The sequence below is a fragment of the Pinus tabuliformis genome, chromosome 1_2 (genome assembly GCF_031772625.1).
Source record: "Pinus tabuliformis cultivar Carrire ecotype Pingquan chromosome 1_2, CPIR1, whole genome shotgun sequence".
Taxonomy (NCBI): Eukaryota; Viridiplantae; Streptophyta; class Pinopsida; order Pinales; family Pinaceae; genus Pinus; species Pinus tabuliformis.
Window position 1 is genome coordinate 1,276,952,943 of NC_142298.1, and position 14,679 is coordinate 1,276,967,621.

The following is a 14,679-nucleotide window of genomic DNA, read 5'->3' on the forward strand; positions in this document are numbered from 1 at the left end:
CTCACTTTAAGTGGTACATCACATCATGGATGAAAGGACACATACCCTTGTAGGAATGGGTACATCGATTCATCCATACCTTGGATGTCATTCCAGTGAACTCGTATCTTGAGTTGGAGGTGCATAAAGGAACTCAGGATTGGGATGAATTGTGCAAAATTTTAGGGAAACTTTCAAATTTCACGTAGATGAGCCCACGCTAGAGGAGGATCTAAAGGTGTTGTGACCAAAAATACTTGTGAAAGATTATCCAATCCTAATGAGGGTTTGGCTTTTGTGTGGCACACATCATCACTCATAGCGGGTAAGGGATTTTTTTGAATTTTACAACGTGGCAGAAAAGGGAGAAAATGATGAGGAGAATCCTCAGAATATCCAGATTTGGGAAATTGAAGATGAGCACGCAGTGGAGGGACCACCATTATAATTCAAGGAATATGCGCAACCGATCAAAACAAAGAATATTAATATCAGGACCGACGAAGGTCCTAAGATGGTGGCCATTGGAGGTTACCATGATAATAATACCATTAAAAGGGCTATGACTTCAATGTACATGGGTTTAACTATTAGCAACAGTAGGGGAATAGGAGGTATTGATGAAGCCAAGATTGAAGACATGGGGATTACAAGAGTACTAGTAAGCATTATAGTGATGGGAATATTTGGCGGGTACACCACCTTCCAAGTGGTGGGCTAAAAGTTGAGGTGACAAAAATCAAGAGGAAGGGTGAATTATCCCCTATGTACATATGTAAAATTTGTAAGTAAATAGGGCTAATGGTTAGAGGAAGAGAGGTTTAACCAAAGGTTACACAAATATGGTCATAGATAAGAGCGCATTGTGTTAGGCGCAGTGCCATCAACAAAGGCCCAGGTGTAGAGATCTCTACAAAGGATGTATCTGTGAAACAAACATTCGTAATAGTGTAATTCAACATGTGAATTTTTAGAGACATCAATAGCAGTTAGGGCCGCATGATGAAGACTGCATCAAAATAATCTACCCCTTCAAGGTGATCTTTAGGGAGAGAGAAGAAAGTGGATGAAACGATTACCAAATCTCGTTTGGTGGTAGGAGGAGGCCTGAAATATGTCAATCCACCAATGGATTATCGAGATGCAATGATAACAAGGACTAAGATTGAAGTGAGAAAGGACCCAAATCGACTGAGACTAACTAGGGAAAGTCAAGTTGCTCATGTGAACCATCATATCGAACATGTCTAGAATATTATTATGGAGCAAGTTTATTTTAATTAAGATTATTCAAATTAGAACTCCATCATAACCAGGGTGAACTCTCCAATAGATCTGATAGAGGAGTGAGAGAGAAAATTGTTATAAATTACTACCCAAGGAGAATAAGAAAAGTATTCCAAGATGAGGGTGGGACTAATAGATGAGTAGTTGGAGAAAGGATCAACTAGGAATGGAGATAGAAGGATCACACAAAGGTAGTGTATCAACGAGAGGATAGTTAAAGGAATGGTAGAAGGAACTGCCTTGAATGGGTAGGTCAACAAGAGGATGCAACTGTGGAAGAGGAGATTACAACAAGAAAATCTGGGTAACAGAACTGGGAATGGGAGGTATAGGTCCAAATGGGTGGAATAAATTCATCAAGAGGTCTAGATAAGGAGGGATCACTGCTACTCGTGAGGATGGTTCACACATGAAGAAATAGATGCACAGTAAGTTCAGACAGATACCATCTGAAAAGGGGACTTGCAGCCTCCTGCGGTAGGGTGATGTCACTGCAGTCTACACCATAACGACTATAGTGGTAAGACATGGCTTTTTCCTGATGCACGATGGTCAAGGATAAAGAAACACAGGACAATGCGCATCTCTTAGCGCAGGGGCAAGTCCAAGACCTGTCATCTGAAATTAAATAGGAATGCAATAAATGACAGATATAAACATAAATACATAAATGCAGAATAAATAACATTTCATTTCATTAGTATCAGAATACTAAAATATGCTTACAAACCAAATGGAAATAAACTAGCTCGGGTGATGGTAGCTTATCTCTGAGAAGAGATGTGGTGGCTACATGCCTCTAAAATGTCTTACAATGAGGCTCCAATGCCTATTATTATTGAGAAACAATGGGAAAACCTAAACAACCAAAAACCTAACCCTACGATATGAAATGCCAAAATTGTGGGCCCCGTTTGGGTAAAATGGTATATAAATTTCTTGGGGTCATAACTTTGGCATACAATCTTCGTTTGGCTATCATAATACTTTGTTTCAAATATCTCCAAGAGGAGGCCAAAACCAAATTAGTAATAAAAATATGGAACTTTTTCCATCCTTCTATTTTCCCTAAAAACGTCGTTTAGGGCCTCAAAATGGCTTCAGAAGTTCAGGACCCAAAAACTGCCAAAATTAGTAAATTTTGCTACAATTAAGGAAACTGAAAAACTGAAAGAGACAGTGTTGGTGGTCCAAGTGGAATAGAAGGGTGGCCACCAATATTCACCCGGATCAGTCCTCCCCCCTTAGGAAGCAATGGTCCCCATTACATTGAGTGCCTCCATGAGATGAGGAACTTCTGTTGAACTTGGTCCCTGGTGAGCCACTTGCCTTGGTGCAGGAGTTGGCTAGCTTTGACAACCAACCCGATACAGTTGGATCTTCTGCTCGTGAGTGTTCTTGATCTATGTGTCCATGATCTGATTAGTTGTGGCATGTTCCATGTAGTATGGTTTTATCTCTGTTGGTGTGAGTTGTTCTGCAATGTCAGATGTTTCCAGCAATGGTGGAAGGTATGGCCAAAGGCAGTTTATATTGAACATTGGGTGTAGACTAAGGAATGCTGGAATGTTGAGCTCGAATGCATTGTCCCCTATAGCCTTGGTGATGGTGTATCGCCCATATCGTAGTGAGCGAAGCTTGCAATGGTGTCCAATGAGACGCTCCTTTTGCAAAAGTAGCCAAACTTTGTCGACCACCTAGAACTTATGCGACACCTGATGCTCATCATGGTTCTGTTTGTACTTAGCATTGGATCTATCCAAAATATCATGGACCTATTGGCAGATGTGTTGAATGCGCGTAATGAAGTTGTTAGCCCTGTCGACTTCAAACTGGACATGAGTTGAATCTGCCTGAGTAGCGGAAAATGGTATGGCTACATCAATGGGACATAATGGCTGAAATCTCAACCCTACCTGAAAGGGGTTATGGCCCGTTGAGCTATGTTGTAGCTGTGTTGGACACAGGAAAGGTTTTCATCCCATCTACATGGATGCTTCGAGTTGTACATGCGCAGGATGTGTATGATCATCTTTTTGACGACTTTTGTTTGGCCATCAATTTGGGGATGGAAAGTCATGGACTTAGTGACTTTGGTATCCAACATCAACTAGAGACCTGAACAAAATGCACTTAGGAATGTGTTGGCCCAATTTAAGACAATGGACTGTGGGATCCCAAAGTGTACCAACACTCACTCAAAGAAGAGCTTAGCAGTGGCCTCTGCTGTGATATTCTTCTTGCAAGTTTCCATAATTGCCATCTTAGAGAATATTTCGATGACCATGAAAATGCAATCATTGTTGTGCTTAGTAGAAGGAAGGCCCGACATGTAATCCATGGGGATGGATTCCCAAGGTTGACTAGGAGTAGGCAAAGGAGTATATATACCTTGCTTCTTGATGGTTGGTTTGGTAATGGTAGAGGAAGTACAGGATTTAATGTACCTCCCAACATCCCGACGAAGGTTTGGCCAATAAAAATACTTCTGCAGTACTGCCATTGTTTTCTCTACTCCGAAATGTCCAGCGACTCAACTGTAGTGAGCCTCCCAAATCATCTTGGCACGCTCACTTGAAGGAACACATATGTATCCCAGGTGGCATAACAGTGTATCCTAGAGGTGAAATTTTGGAACTTTCTTACCTTCCAGGAGTCTCTAGTATGTGCTACCGAATTCTAGATCACTCTAGCAAAGATGCAGCCACCCTGAAGTCTCATGCCCACAAGGGTCGAGCACATTGATCAGCACCATGACTGGTGGTCCGTTGAGGCAGTCTACAAAACTATTGGTGTTGCCCTTCTTATACTTAATGTGCAAATGGAATTTTCATAGGTATGTGGACCATTTCCGATGGCGATTGTTTTGCAACTTCCCTTGTGTATGTATGAACTACAAGGGTCGGTGGTCTATGTGGATGACCGTTTCCTTCCATGGAATATAATGATTCCATTGACGACAGGCTTTCACAATGGAATTCATTCCTTTGTTATAAGTGGGATACTTTCGAACTATGTATAAAAGTGTCTCATTATGGTAAGCCACCAGATGCCCCTGTTAAGTAAGAACTGCACCAATAACATAGTCGGAGGTGTCTATCTCAATCTCAAATGGCTGTTGCAAGTATGGTAATGTGAGCACTGGTGCAAAGTAGAGGCAATGCTTCAGCTTGGAAAAATCCTTATGTTGCATTTCAAACCAAAAAAACTTTTCTTTCGCTCTACCCTTTAGGACTTGACTTAAAGGCCAAGTGATATGAGAGAACCCCAACATGAACCTGCAGTAGAAATTGGCAAGACCTAGAAAGTTGTGGAGCTCTGTTAGAGTGGTTGGGGCTCTTGGTTGGGTCCACATGCACACCCTGCTCATCAATGATGTACCCCAGATATTGAACCTAGGTCATGCCAAAAGTGCATTTCTCCAAATTGGCACACAGCTTGTGTTGTCGCAGGGTTTGAAGGACCTGTCAAATATGGTGGAGGTGCTCTTCCCAACTTTGGCTGAATATCAACATGTCATCTAAATACACCACCACGAATGCATTGGTGAATCATCACAAGATGTCTTCCATCAACCTCATGAAGGTTGCAGGGGCATTCGTCAACCCGAAAGGCATGGCGAACCATTCGAAAAGGACCTCCTTTCATTTGAAGGAAATATTCCACACATTGGAGGGTTTGATATGCACTTGGTTATAACCAGACTTCAAGTCAATCTTGCTAAAATATAAGGCCCCCTTGAGCTGGTCTAGAAGGTCATCAATATGTGGGATTGGGTACCTATTCCAGACAGTGATCTTGTTCAGCGCTCAATAGTCAGTACAAATTCTCTAAGTATCGTCCTTCTTCTGTACCAATACAATCGGGCTCCCACGGGGTGATGAGCTTGGCCTAATGTCCCCTTTCTGCAACAACTCCTAAACCTGCCTCTTGATCTCATATCTCTCCATAACAGGGTGTCAATAGATCAACCTGTTATCACTGACAAAATTCCAATGCCAAATGTCCTACATTTGTTTGATGGTAAAGGTCGGTGCTAGTCTAAGTTTGAGTTTTTGTTTGCCTTAGAGTCTGAGTCTTATGAGTCAACTATGTATTCTCGTTCATCACCGGTCATTCTCATTCATCCCCGGTCTCATTTCCATGTGTCAACTCTGTTCAAAGGTTATTATGTGCTACAAAGCCCTTTAGGTAATTTCGTAGCGCATAAGTCAGTTTTAAAGTGGTTTCGCAGCGCATAAATCCTTTTAGCAGTTTCGCTGCGTTACGAAATGGGGAATTCGTGCTGATTCACAGCACATCTCATCCCAGCTGTCATATTTTCTGCAAGAATTTTACGGGGATAACATGTGCAAGGTCTTACATGTCGGTCTTAACACGTGTTCTGTAGCTTTATTAAGACCGAAACTTCTGATTCTGGTTTCGATTTGTGATCAATCTGGCGGTGCTTGAAAAGAATGCTTCATTTCATAATTGGGGTGATAGATGTCACTGAAATTATGACCAATGGGGATAAGGGACCTCTGGTTCTTAATCACACGCAAGGATTCCAGGATTGTGCAGCTTATGCTAAATTAGAGCAGTGGTTAAGAAGCAAGGCCGATGAGTATTGGGATGAAAATTTCGACACTCTTGAACTGAGAGACAACAGCAAAGGGTACAAACCTGACCATGAATGGGTTCAGTGCAATAAATGTTGGAAATGGCGACTTCTGGATCCAAGTTACAACAGTGAAAATCTATCAGATGAATGGTTTTGTTATATGGCGCCTTTTAAAGGTTCCTGTAGTATCCTTGAACAAGCAATTGAACCTGGGGTAATTACAGTTGGTGCAAAACGGTCGAATGGTGGATTTATAACTTCGAGAGCATTGAACCTGTGAAGACACGGGAGAGCATGGACTATTCCGCAAAGAAAGGCAGGGGAAATGGTGTAGATCTCTCCAATAGATTATCAAATGGGACCTCTGCTTCTAGTCTACCTATTCCTACTATGTCGCCAACTCGTGATAGATCCATAGGAAAGAGCCTTTATTACACGTCTGCAAGATCTCTAGCAAGCAGTCATACCCCAACTCCAGGCTCATACCTCGTTGCATCATCCCGTCGGTCTGGTCGCAGTGGTCCGAGTTTATATTAAAACAGTCCTCGGTAGACGATGAAGGATTGCTAGCAAATATTGAATCTACAAGTCCTACGGAATCAAAAACCATGCTGCGCAGTGTAGTTGCAATAGCTTTCTTCGTTGTCTAGCTCAATTATTTCCATTTACAAGGAATTCCAACCTTCCATTCTGCTCAAATAGATACAAGGGCAGCAGTTGTACTAACAAGGAGAAAACTTTTGCAGGAAGCGAGCATAATTGCATTCAGAGACTCGGCGATAGGTGAATGGTCCTACAGTCGAATCGGAACCTGGCTGGGATGGATCCCTATTCAATCCGTTCAACTTGGCAATTAATTAATGGGTAAAGAAAGGGCAAATGTGAGCTTACTTTTTACATGGGCGAACACGATTGGTGAAACATCACATTTTTCTGGAGGCCATGTCAACAAGCCTTTCATGAGCGATGATGGAGTGTGTGGCATGCTTCTACATCACAAGACCGCAGAAGGTTATCCACCAGTTACTTTTGCAATTGCCTCTCACCAAACTAACAATGTAGATGTGACTATTTTACCTTGCTTTAGACTGTCAAACAGAAGTTATACATCTGCTAAGGATATGTGGGTCACTATGAGAGAACAAAGGCATTTTGATGAAGAAATTTGGAATGAGGATTGCAGTATTGCTTCCCTACCTGGAGAAGGAGCACGGGGCTGTGCCTGAACCAGGAGCCATTGTTACAGCGAGAGTCACAAAGGTGATGGCAAGATTGGCCACAGTGAATATTATTTGTGTTGGGATAAGGGCAGTGAAAGAAAAGTTTACAGGTACTGTGAGACAACAGGATGTTCGAGCAACAGAGATTGACAAGGTTGATATGTACACATCATTTCGCCTTGGGGATATAATCCGAGCAGAAGTTCTCTCTCTTGGTGATGCACGGGCGTATTACCCCTCTACAGCTAAGAATGAATTGGGTGTTGTATCTTCAGAAAGCATTGCCGGTGCAGCAATGATCCAAATCAGTTGGACAGAGATGCAGTGCCCTTTGACAAATCAAATAGAGCGGCGAAAGGTTGCCAGGGCTGTCTAATATGTAGCAAGAAGCTTTCGTATTTTGACACAAGATTTCACATTTCTTTGATGGATCAAATTCATGCAATTATGATGTTTGTAAATGTGATCTAGGACATGATGAGACAGGGATTCTTTCATTTGTAGATTCTCACAGTGGCAAAGAGCTTGAATCTTATAGGCTTTCCTATCCCATATCTCAAGTGATTCCTCTGCCAATGACAGATTCAACTGAGCAACGGCTACATCTTTTTGTTGATAACAATGCAAGGGCACACTTGTTTCCTAGAACCAATGAAGCACTGACTATGTTTTTTAAACAGATGTCAAATATTTACTTATATTTTGTTGATATAAAAAAGGATCAATCCAAGGTTATGGTATCAACAATCAGGACATGTCAGATATGGTGTTTAAGGATTATTGCTTCAAAACTAGAAGACTGTGGTCTGTATTGTTTCCTTCTGAATTGGAGAAAATTGTTGCCACTGTTACAAAAATCTAAATGAGGTGTGGAATGTCTATAATGCGCTCAACTATTTACAGGCTCTTGTTGAGAAGTCTGAGATAATCCAGCTCCAAGTATTATGACAGAGAAGAATATCCATGCACCTGCACTAAGCATACCAGCAGTAAAAGTTACAGTCCTATTGGTGTTCAGTGGTTTTGCTTTTGCAAGCATTGCATTAACTACAAGGTTTCAACCAGGTTTAGAGCAATTGTATAAAGAACGCAGATATCAAACCTATGGCTGAGCCTACAAATTTGAAGGAGCTGCAGACTTATTAAAATCGCAGATTCAAGCATTGTTTATGTAGGCTGTCCGGTGACTGTGGCATAAATGAATACAATTTCAGGTCTTGTTGTTTTAACATATCTCAACATAAAGTCATGCTGTATAACTGATGCTGGAAGACTGTGTTTTTGAAATTACACAGCAGTTTCGTAGCGCGCTACGAAACTGCTGTAGCTGCATGTTTCAGTTGAGCCAATCAATTATGATTGATAAAGCGGCAAATCTTTTTGAAAGTTTTGTCATCACACAGGTACATGGAAAAGGGTGGCCAGCACATCATGGACGTGGCAAATCTCTATATTTTGGGTTATTAAAGAGCTAAAGACATGCTGCTGCATATCCGAAGTGATGGGAGACCAGAACCGAAAAAACAGGGGATATCACCTAGCATCACTGAGCAGATTAAAGTATTCAGCATCCGAGGCCAATATGGAGCTTTAAATGCTCATCTCAGCCATCTCAACCAAACTGCAAAAAATCTAGGTGTCAAAGAACAAGAAGGAATCTTTCTACGAAGAAGATAGTGTTAGAGTTATAATCAAAGTAGAACTCTTTAGAACTCCAGTTAGCATTAATTGTATTTAATAGTTTGTTGTAAATCAGATAGGGTCATTAGTGGCAGTCATCGAGCTCCCCTCATGCTGGAGGAGGAAGCCCCAAGTAGTTAGAATTATGTTTCTATATATAGCTGAATCATCTATGTAATGAGGGTTGGATATTTGAGAAAACAGAGTATTGTTTTGGCTTGTGTAAAAACTCAGTTTCAGTAATACAATTTGCTGCTTTTCTTCTCAGGATTCATACAGTGTTTCAATGCTCAAGATATGTGGTTTTGTTTTATCCTTAATGTTTTTACAGTTGTATAAATACACAATCACTCAGAATTCACTTATGCTGCTCTGATTTCCTGTGTGTATTTGTAAGCTGAGGTTTCTATGAGATATGTTTTGAGTATTTAAACATCACATGCCCTGACTTCTATGTATGAGTAGTGTTATAGTTTACTGAAGTATGATTAACTCCATAAGCCCAATGGAAGTCTTTGTAATGTCTGTCCAGCCAGCATGTTTGTTAAATTCACTTTACAAGAGTTAGCCATCTTATCAATAGTTAAAATCAACAACCTTTTGAGAGAGCCCTCTCAGGCTAAGGAGGCTAAGCCTTAGTCAAAAGATTGGTCTGAAACAGTTACACAGAGTCTACCTGATCAGCAGCCTTTCAGTGCTTGATTTTGTGATAACACAACCCATTGGGTAGTGGTGCACCCAAGGTCAGATCGATGGAGTGCTTGACCTGACAGTGTAGAGGTACCCCTGCAGGTGAGGTGAAAATGTCTCATGCTCCTCCACGACCTTGTCCATCTGTTACTGTTGTGCAGAGGAGCCCTGTCTGGAATCCATGGCCACAACCTTCTTCTTTCCCTGAGGGAAAATCATAACGAAAACAAATTTCCTAGTTTGGGAAATGATCTTATTGCATAGCTTTGTAATGATAAAAGAGATGGAGGTAGGCGGGGCTATCTCTAGTATCCTGTACAACTTATTTCCTAAAGTAATAATCACAAAGCAATGTCTAGACTCATATACAACATGTCGCTTCCACAAGTGTGCTTGTCCTAATAATACATCACAAACTTCAAGAGGAGAAACATCACACAATACCTCATCCATGAAGGGCTTGATTTTGTAGGGATGGTGACACTATTGGTTGATGTGGAGATCTCATCCTTGGTGAAGCCACCTGATGGTGTATGGTTGTGGATGTGTTTTCATCAGTAGGCCCAACCACTTCACAACCTCTGCTGAAATGAGGTTCTTTCGGCTCCCACTATCGAAAATGAACTGCAGCAAGAAAATTTCACCTACATTTATGAGTGGAAGAGTCATTCCCCCTCCTCTAGATCTTTAGGCTCATTCTTCTGGATTTTTGTGTTGGCCACAGTGGCACTGCACTCCGCATCAATGATCTTATTCCCTTTTCCATTCACCTTGTCTGGTTCTGACTTAGAGTCAGAACTTGTGTCTGATTCAAAAGCCTTCAGCTCAGCCACCAATGACTGCTTGACCCAACACTCACTTGTGTTGTGAGTGTAGCTCTTATGCAACTCGCACCATTTCCCCATGTCCTTCTTTGTCTTTGTGGTGTTGTTCTTTTCTTGCAGTTTTAGTGGGTTGTCCTGGCCCCCCTGCCTTGGCTTTGGCCTTTGCTTTGTGGTTTGGGGGTGTCTTTTCCTTGCTTCGGATTTACAGATCCAAAGTCTTTCTTCTTTTGTTTAACCTTATGCTCAATCTTGAGAGCATATCGGTCTCTTTGTTTTCCCTAAAAATGTCTTTTATGGCATCAAAACGGCTCTGGAAGTTGAGGACCCGAAAATCTGCCAAAAATAGTAAATTGTGCTACAATTAAGGAAACTAAAAAACTGAAAGAGACTACGTTGGGGGTCCAAGTGGAATAGGAGTGTGGCCACAAATATCCACCTAGATCAACCTGTGTCATGAAGAAAACAACCAACCACAAGTCGTGTCCCCTCATACCAAGGGAACGATTGGGTACGGTTGCAAGAAGGAGAAAAATGTCAGGGACAGGCACAAAGTTTGGTCTTGGAGAAGCAATGGCGACCAGGTCTCTGTTGGGTGTGGAGCATGATTATTTAGAGGTCTTTGTTTCAACTGGATGTATACCCCAGGAAGTTTGTACACCCCTCCACGTGGGGGGGGGTGCGGGGGGAATTATCCCCCCCCACGGGGGTTCGAGGGGGCCGATCCCCCCCAGATGAGGGGTCCATGGGCTTTTGGGGGCAGTGCCCCCGAAGCTAAAAACAGATGTAAAATTGCCTTGTAAAAGTATAGTAATTTTCTAGTCAATCTGGGATGTTCATTAGGCGAATGATCTGACAGTAGAACTTATGTTTAGTTTAGGGTTTTTTGCCCTAGAAGGCAAACCCTCTCTTTGTATGAGGGCATTGTATTGAGGCTGTGTAATAGATGTGTATTCTCTGAGCGAGAAACAGAGAGGTGAGACTGTGAGAGAAAATGGAGGATATTACAGCGGATCTGCTGTAGGTTGTGTCTCTTCATTTTGCTGGATAATAGAAAGGAAGTACTAGTTGTTTGAGGTGGACGTAGCCAAAACTGGTTGAACCACGTAAATTTGTGTCTCTCTGGTTTTATGCATTTTTTGTGTTTATATTGCTGAAATATTCTATGTGTTCCATTGCTCTGTAATATATAATTTTCTAACAACTAGTATCAGAGCCGAAGGTCTATTTGGCTGATAAACTTACAGGAAAGAAGGGTTCCTCATTTGAGTGGGAGCAATGGTGGAAGATGGTAATTTTAGGGTCGAGAAATTTAACAGCCAAAACTTCTCGCTGTGGAAGATGCAGATGGAAGATTATCTGTATCAGAAAGATCTGTACCTACCATTGGGCGGAAAAACAAAGATGTTGATGGGTATGACAGATGAAGAATGGAACCTTCTTGATAGAAAGGAACTCAGAACAGTACGGTTGTGCCTTGCAGCATCGGTCGCCTTCAACATTTCGAAGGAAACAATGACAAAAGGTTTGATTAAGGCATTGGCGAAACTATATGAAAAACCCTAAGCCTCAAACAAGGTATTTCTTATGAAATGGTTATTTAATATGAAGATGTCGGAAGGTGGATCTATTGCAGACCATTTAAATTATTTTAATATTGTTACAAGTCAGTTAAGTTCTCTAGGAGTAAACCCTGATGATGAAGTTAGAGCTTTGTTATTCTTGTGCTCATTGCCAGAAAGTTGGAATGGTTTAGTAATGGCCATTAGTAACTCTATTTCTGGATCTAGTACTTTAAAGTTTGATGATGTTGTTGGTGCTATCCTTAGTGAGGAAATGCGACGGAAAAGCTCCGGTGAGACATTGGTTAATGCTTTAAGTGCAAAGTACAGGAGCAGAAAAATGGAAAGAGGAAAGAGCTCAGGATATCGCAGTAAATCAAGGAAAGGCAGATCCAAGTCCAGATTGGGGATAGTGTGTTGGAAGTGCGGAAAGAAAAAACACCTAAAGAAAGACTGTAGATCTTAGAAGGGAAAAGAAGGAGATGCACAGCAAGAAAACAATCATGAAGAAAATGTGACAGGTGAGGTGTTACAAAATGCTTTGATTCTTTCTTTCGAAAATATTATTGATTCCTAGGTGGTAGATTCAGGGGCCTCATTCCATGCCACACCTAATAAGAAATATTTTCATGACTACGCTCAAGGAGATTTTGGACAAGTCCTTTTGGGTGATGATAAACCCTGTAAAATTGTTGGAATGGGTAAGGTTCTTGTAAAACAGCATAATGGAAACTAATGGCTACTAAAGGAGGTAAGGCATGTTCCAGATCTGAAGAAAAATCTAATTTCAACAGGGCAGTTAGGCGGTGAAGGTTGTGTGACAACTTTCACAGATAAAGCTTGGAAGGTCACCAAAGGAGCCCTGGTAATAGCAAAAGGCAAAAAGGTTGGTACATTGTATTTATGCAATGGTATTTCTAACTATGTTAATGCTTTAACTTCCAAAGGAGCAGATGCAGCATTATGGCATCATAGGCTCGGACACATGAGTGAGAAGGGGATGAAGATTCTTCACTCAAGGAATTTGTTGCCGAGTGTGGAGTACTAAAAAAGGTATGTTTTTTATGATTATTTCAGTATCTTTTCAGTAGAACTCGCAAACCTTTTTGCATCATGAACTTGGAAAACGATAAAGAATTATAACAAAACATGTGAGATTAATATGCAAGACTAAGACGCTAACAATTGTCATTTCCTCATGCAGGAAGGAGTGAAAACGAGAATTTGTCATTCCAAAGGAAAGGACAAGGACGAGATAACCGTTGTCCCTTTGACGGGGGACCGAATGCAAACAAGGCAAAGCAAATCATAGCAAATCGGCCCATAAAAGGAGGTGGAGATACCAGCTCGACGCAGGAAAGAAAAGAAATGATTAAGGATTAACGGTTCGACGAATCCCTCAGGATCCTTGATCCTGAGGGATCGTTGTTTTATCTATTTCTGCACTTAGACATCTCCGCCACCACCCTTATAAAAGGGACAACACTGTTAGCTCGAGAGAGAGTTAGACGTGATTATGTTTTTATGTAATTTCTGTTAAGATCAAAACTTTGATCATTGAGTCTCGATAAGAACTAGTTTATTGTAATTTTGCTTTATGCATTAATACAAACTTGGTGATTACTTTATCTCTGAGTCTGGATTAACCTCAAGCGGTGTACCCCTGGAGGCTAAAGGCACGGCCCTGGAGGACACTTGCTCCTATATTATTACGTTTGCCTTCTGTGTGGTTTGCTTATCGTCGTTATTTGGTAATCTGATGCGTTTTATAAGTTTACATCACATGCTCTGTTATGTTCAATTCATTAAGGTTTCCACATACATAACTATTGTATTGACTCTGCATCATATTACTGTTCTTTTCAGAGTTGATCTAATATTACTGGTCTTGATAGGATACTGTTACTATTCCATTTCAAAGCTTTTGTGTTGTACATTCACGTCACGGAATTCATCTTGGGAGTTATGTTCTTCACGATTGTTAAATTGATGAACAATGTTGTTCTATTTTGAAACGCAGTCGTATTCCTTCTAACTGAGATTGATGCTTAGGTCAGATTACTATTTAGGTGTGTTGTGTGCATATATGGTTTTCAAGCACTGTCCCATAACTTATCAGTAATCAGTGTTGTTCCATTGGTGTGTGCTGTTCGATCTGCCTTAAGAGTGAAAGATTGTCGTCTGATTACGATTAATGCATTTGATTTGATAGATTAAGTTTGTTACTGCTTGTGAGACTTAGTTGCTGTTCTATTTCTTAGCTGTTGTTCCATTTAAGAAATTGTTGTTCCATTTCGGATTTGTTGTTCCATTACAGATTTGTTGTTCGATTTCTTATTTGTTGTTCCATTTTCTTATCTGCCGTTCCATTTACTGGCATTTGTTATTTTGGTGTGGGAGGCGATCTAAGGCTGTAGTGAGCCTTGGCATTTACTGTCTGGCTCCCAGATCCACGATCTGTTCTCTGATTTCCTTTTCCATCAGTTTCCAAAGGGATGGGTTATCGCTACTGAACCCTTGACTGATAAGTTGCTTAGTCTTTCGAGTGTGTGATTTACTCTTTTGAAGTAGTTAAGTTGTAGACAAGCATCCGTTTACTCTTGTATTTCTAAACACTGTACTACTAGCATTACTCTGACAAATGATAGCCTCGGACTAAGACACTCTTTGAAATAACCAAACGCTCCCGGATTGACATATTAATGTGAGGTAATTAGAGGTGAAAGAGACCCTTTTTATAGCTCTACACTGGGTTTGAAGAATGTTGATTTGGACTTCTGTGAGAATTGCATTTATGGAAAACAGAAGAGAGTCAGATTTCTGAGAGTTGGGAAAGA

At 41.0% G+C, this 14,679-nt stretch overlaps 1 protein-coding gene across 1 annotated transcript; it reads left to right on the forward strand.

Moving 5' to 3' along the window:
- Window positions 1-7,039: 7,039 nt before the first annotated feature.
- LOC149210889 (uncharacterized) lies at window positions 7,040-7,465 on the forward strand. The gene has a single exon (XM_089399128.1). It carries the CDS (start codon window positions 7,040-7,042, stop codon window positions 7,463-7,465), a length of 426 nt encoding a protein of 141 aa, XP_089255254.1.
- The last annotated feature ends 7,214 nt before the right edge of the window (window positions 7,466-14,679 follow it).

Excerpts from the sequence above, each read along its gene's own strand:
- LOC149210889 (XM_089399128.1), top strand. The coding sequence starts at position 7,040 with ATGAGGATTGCAGTATTGCTTCCCTACCTGGAGAAGGAGCACGGGGCT.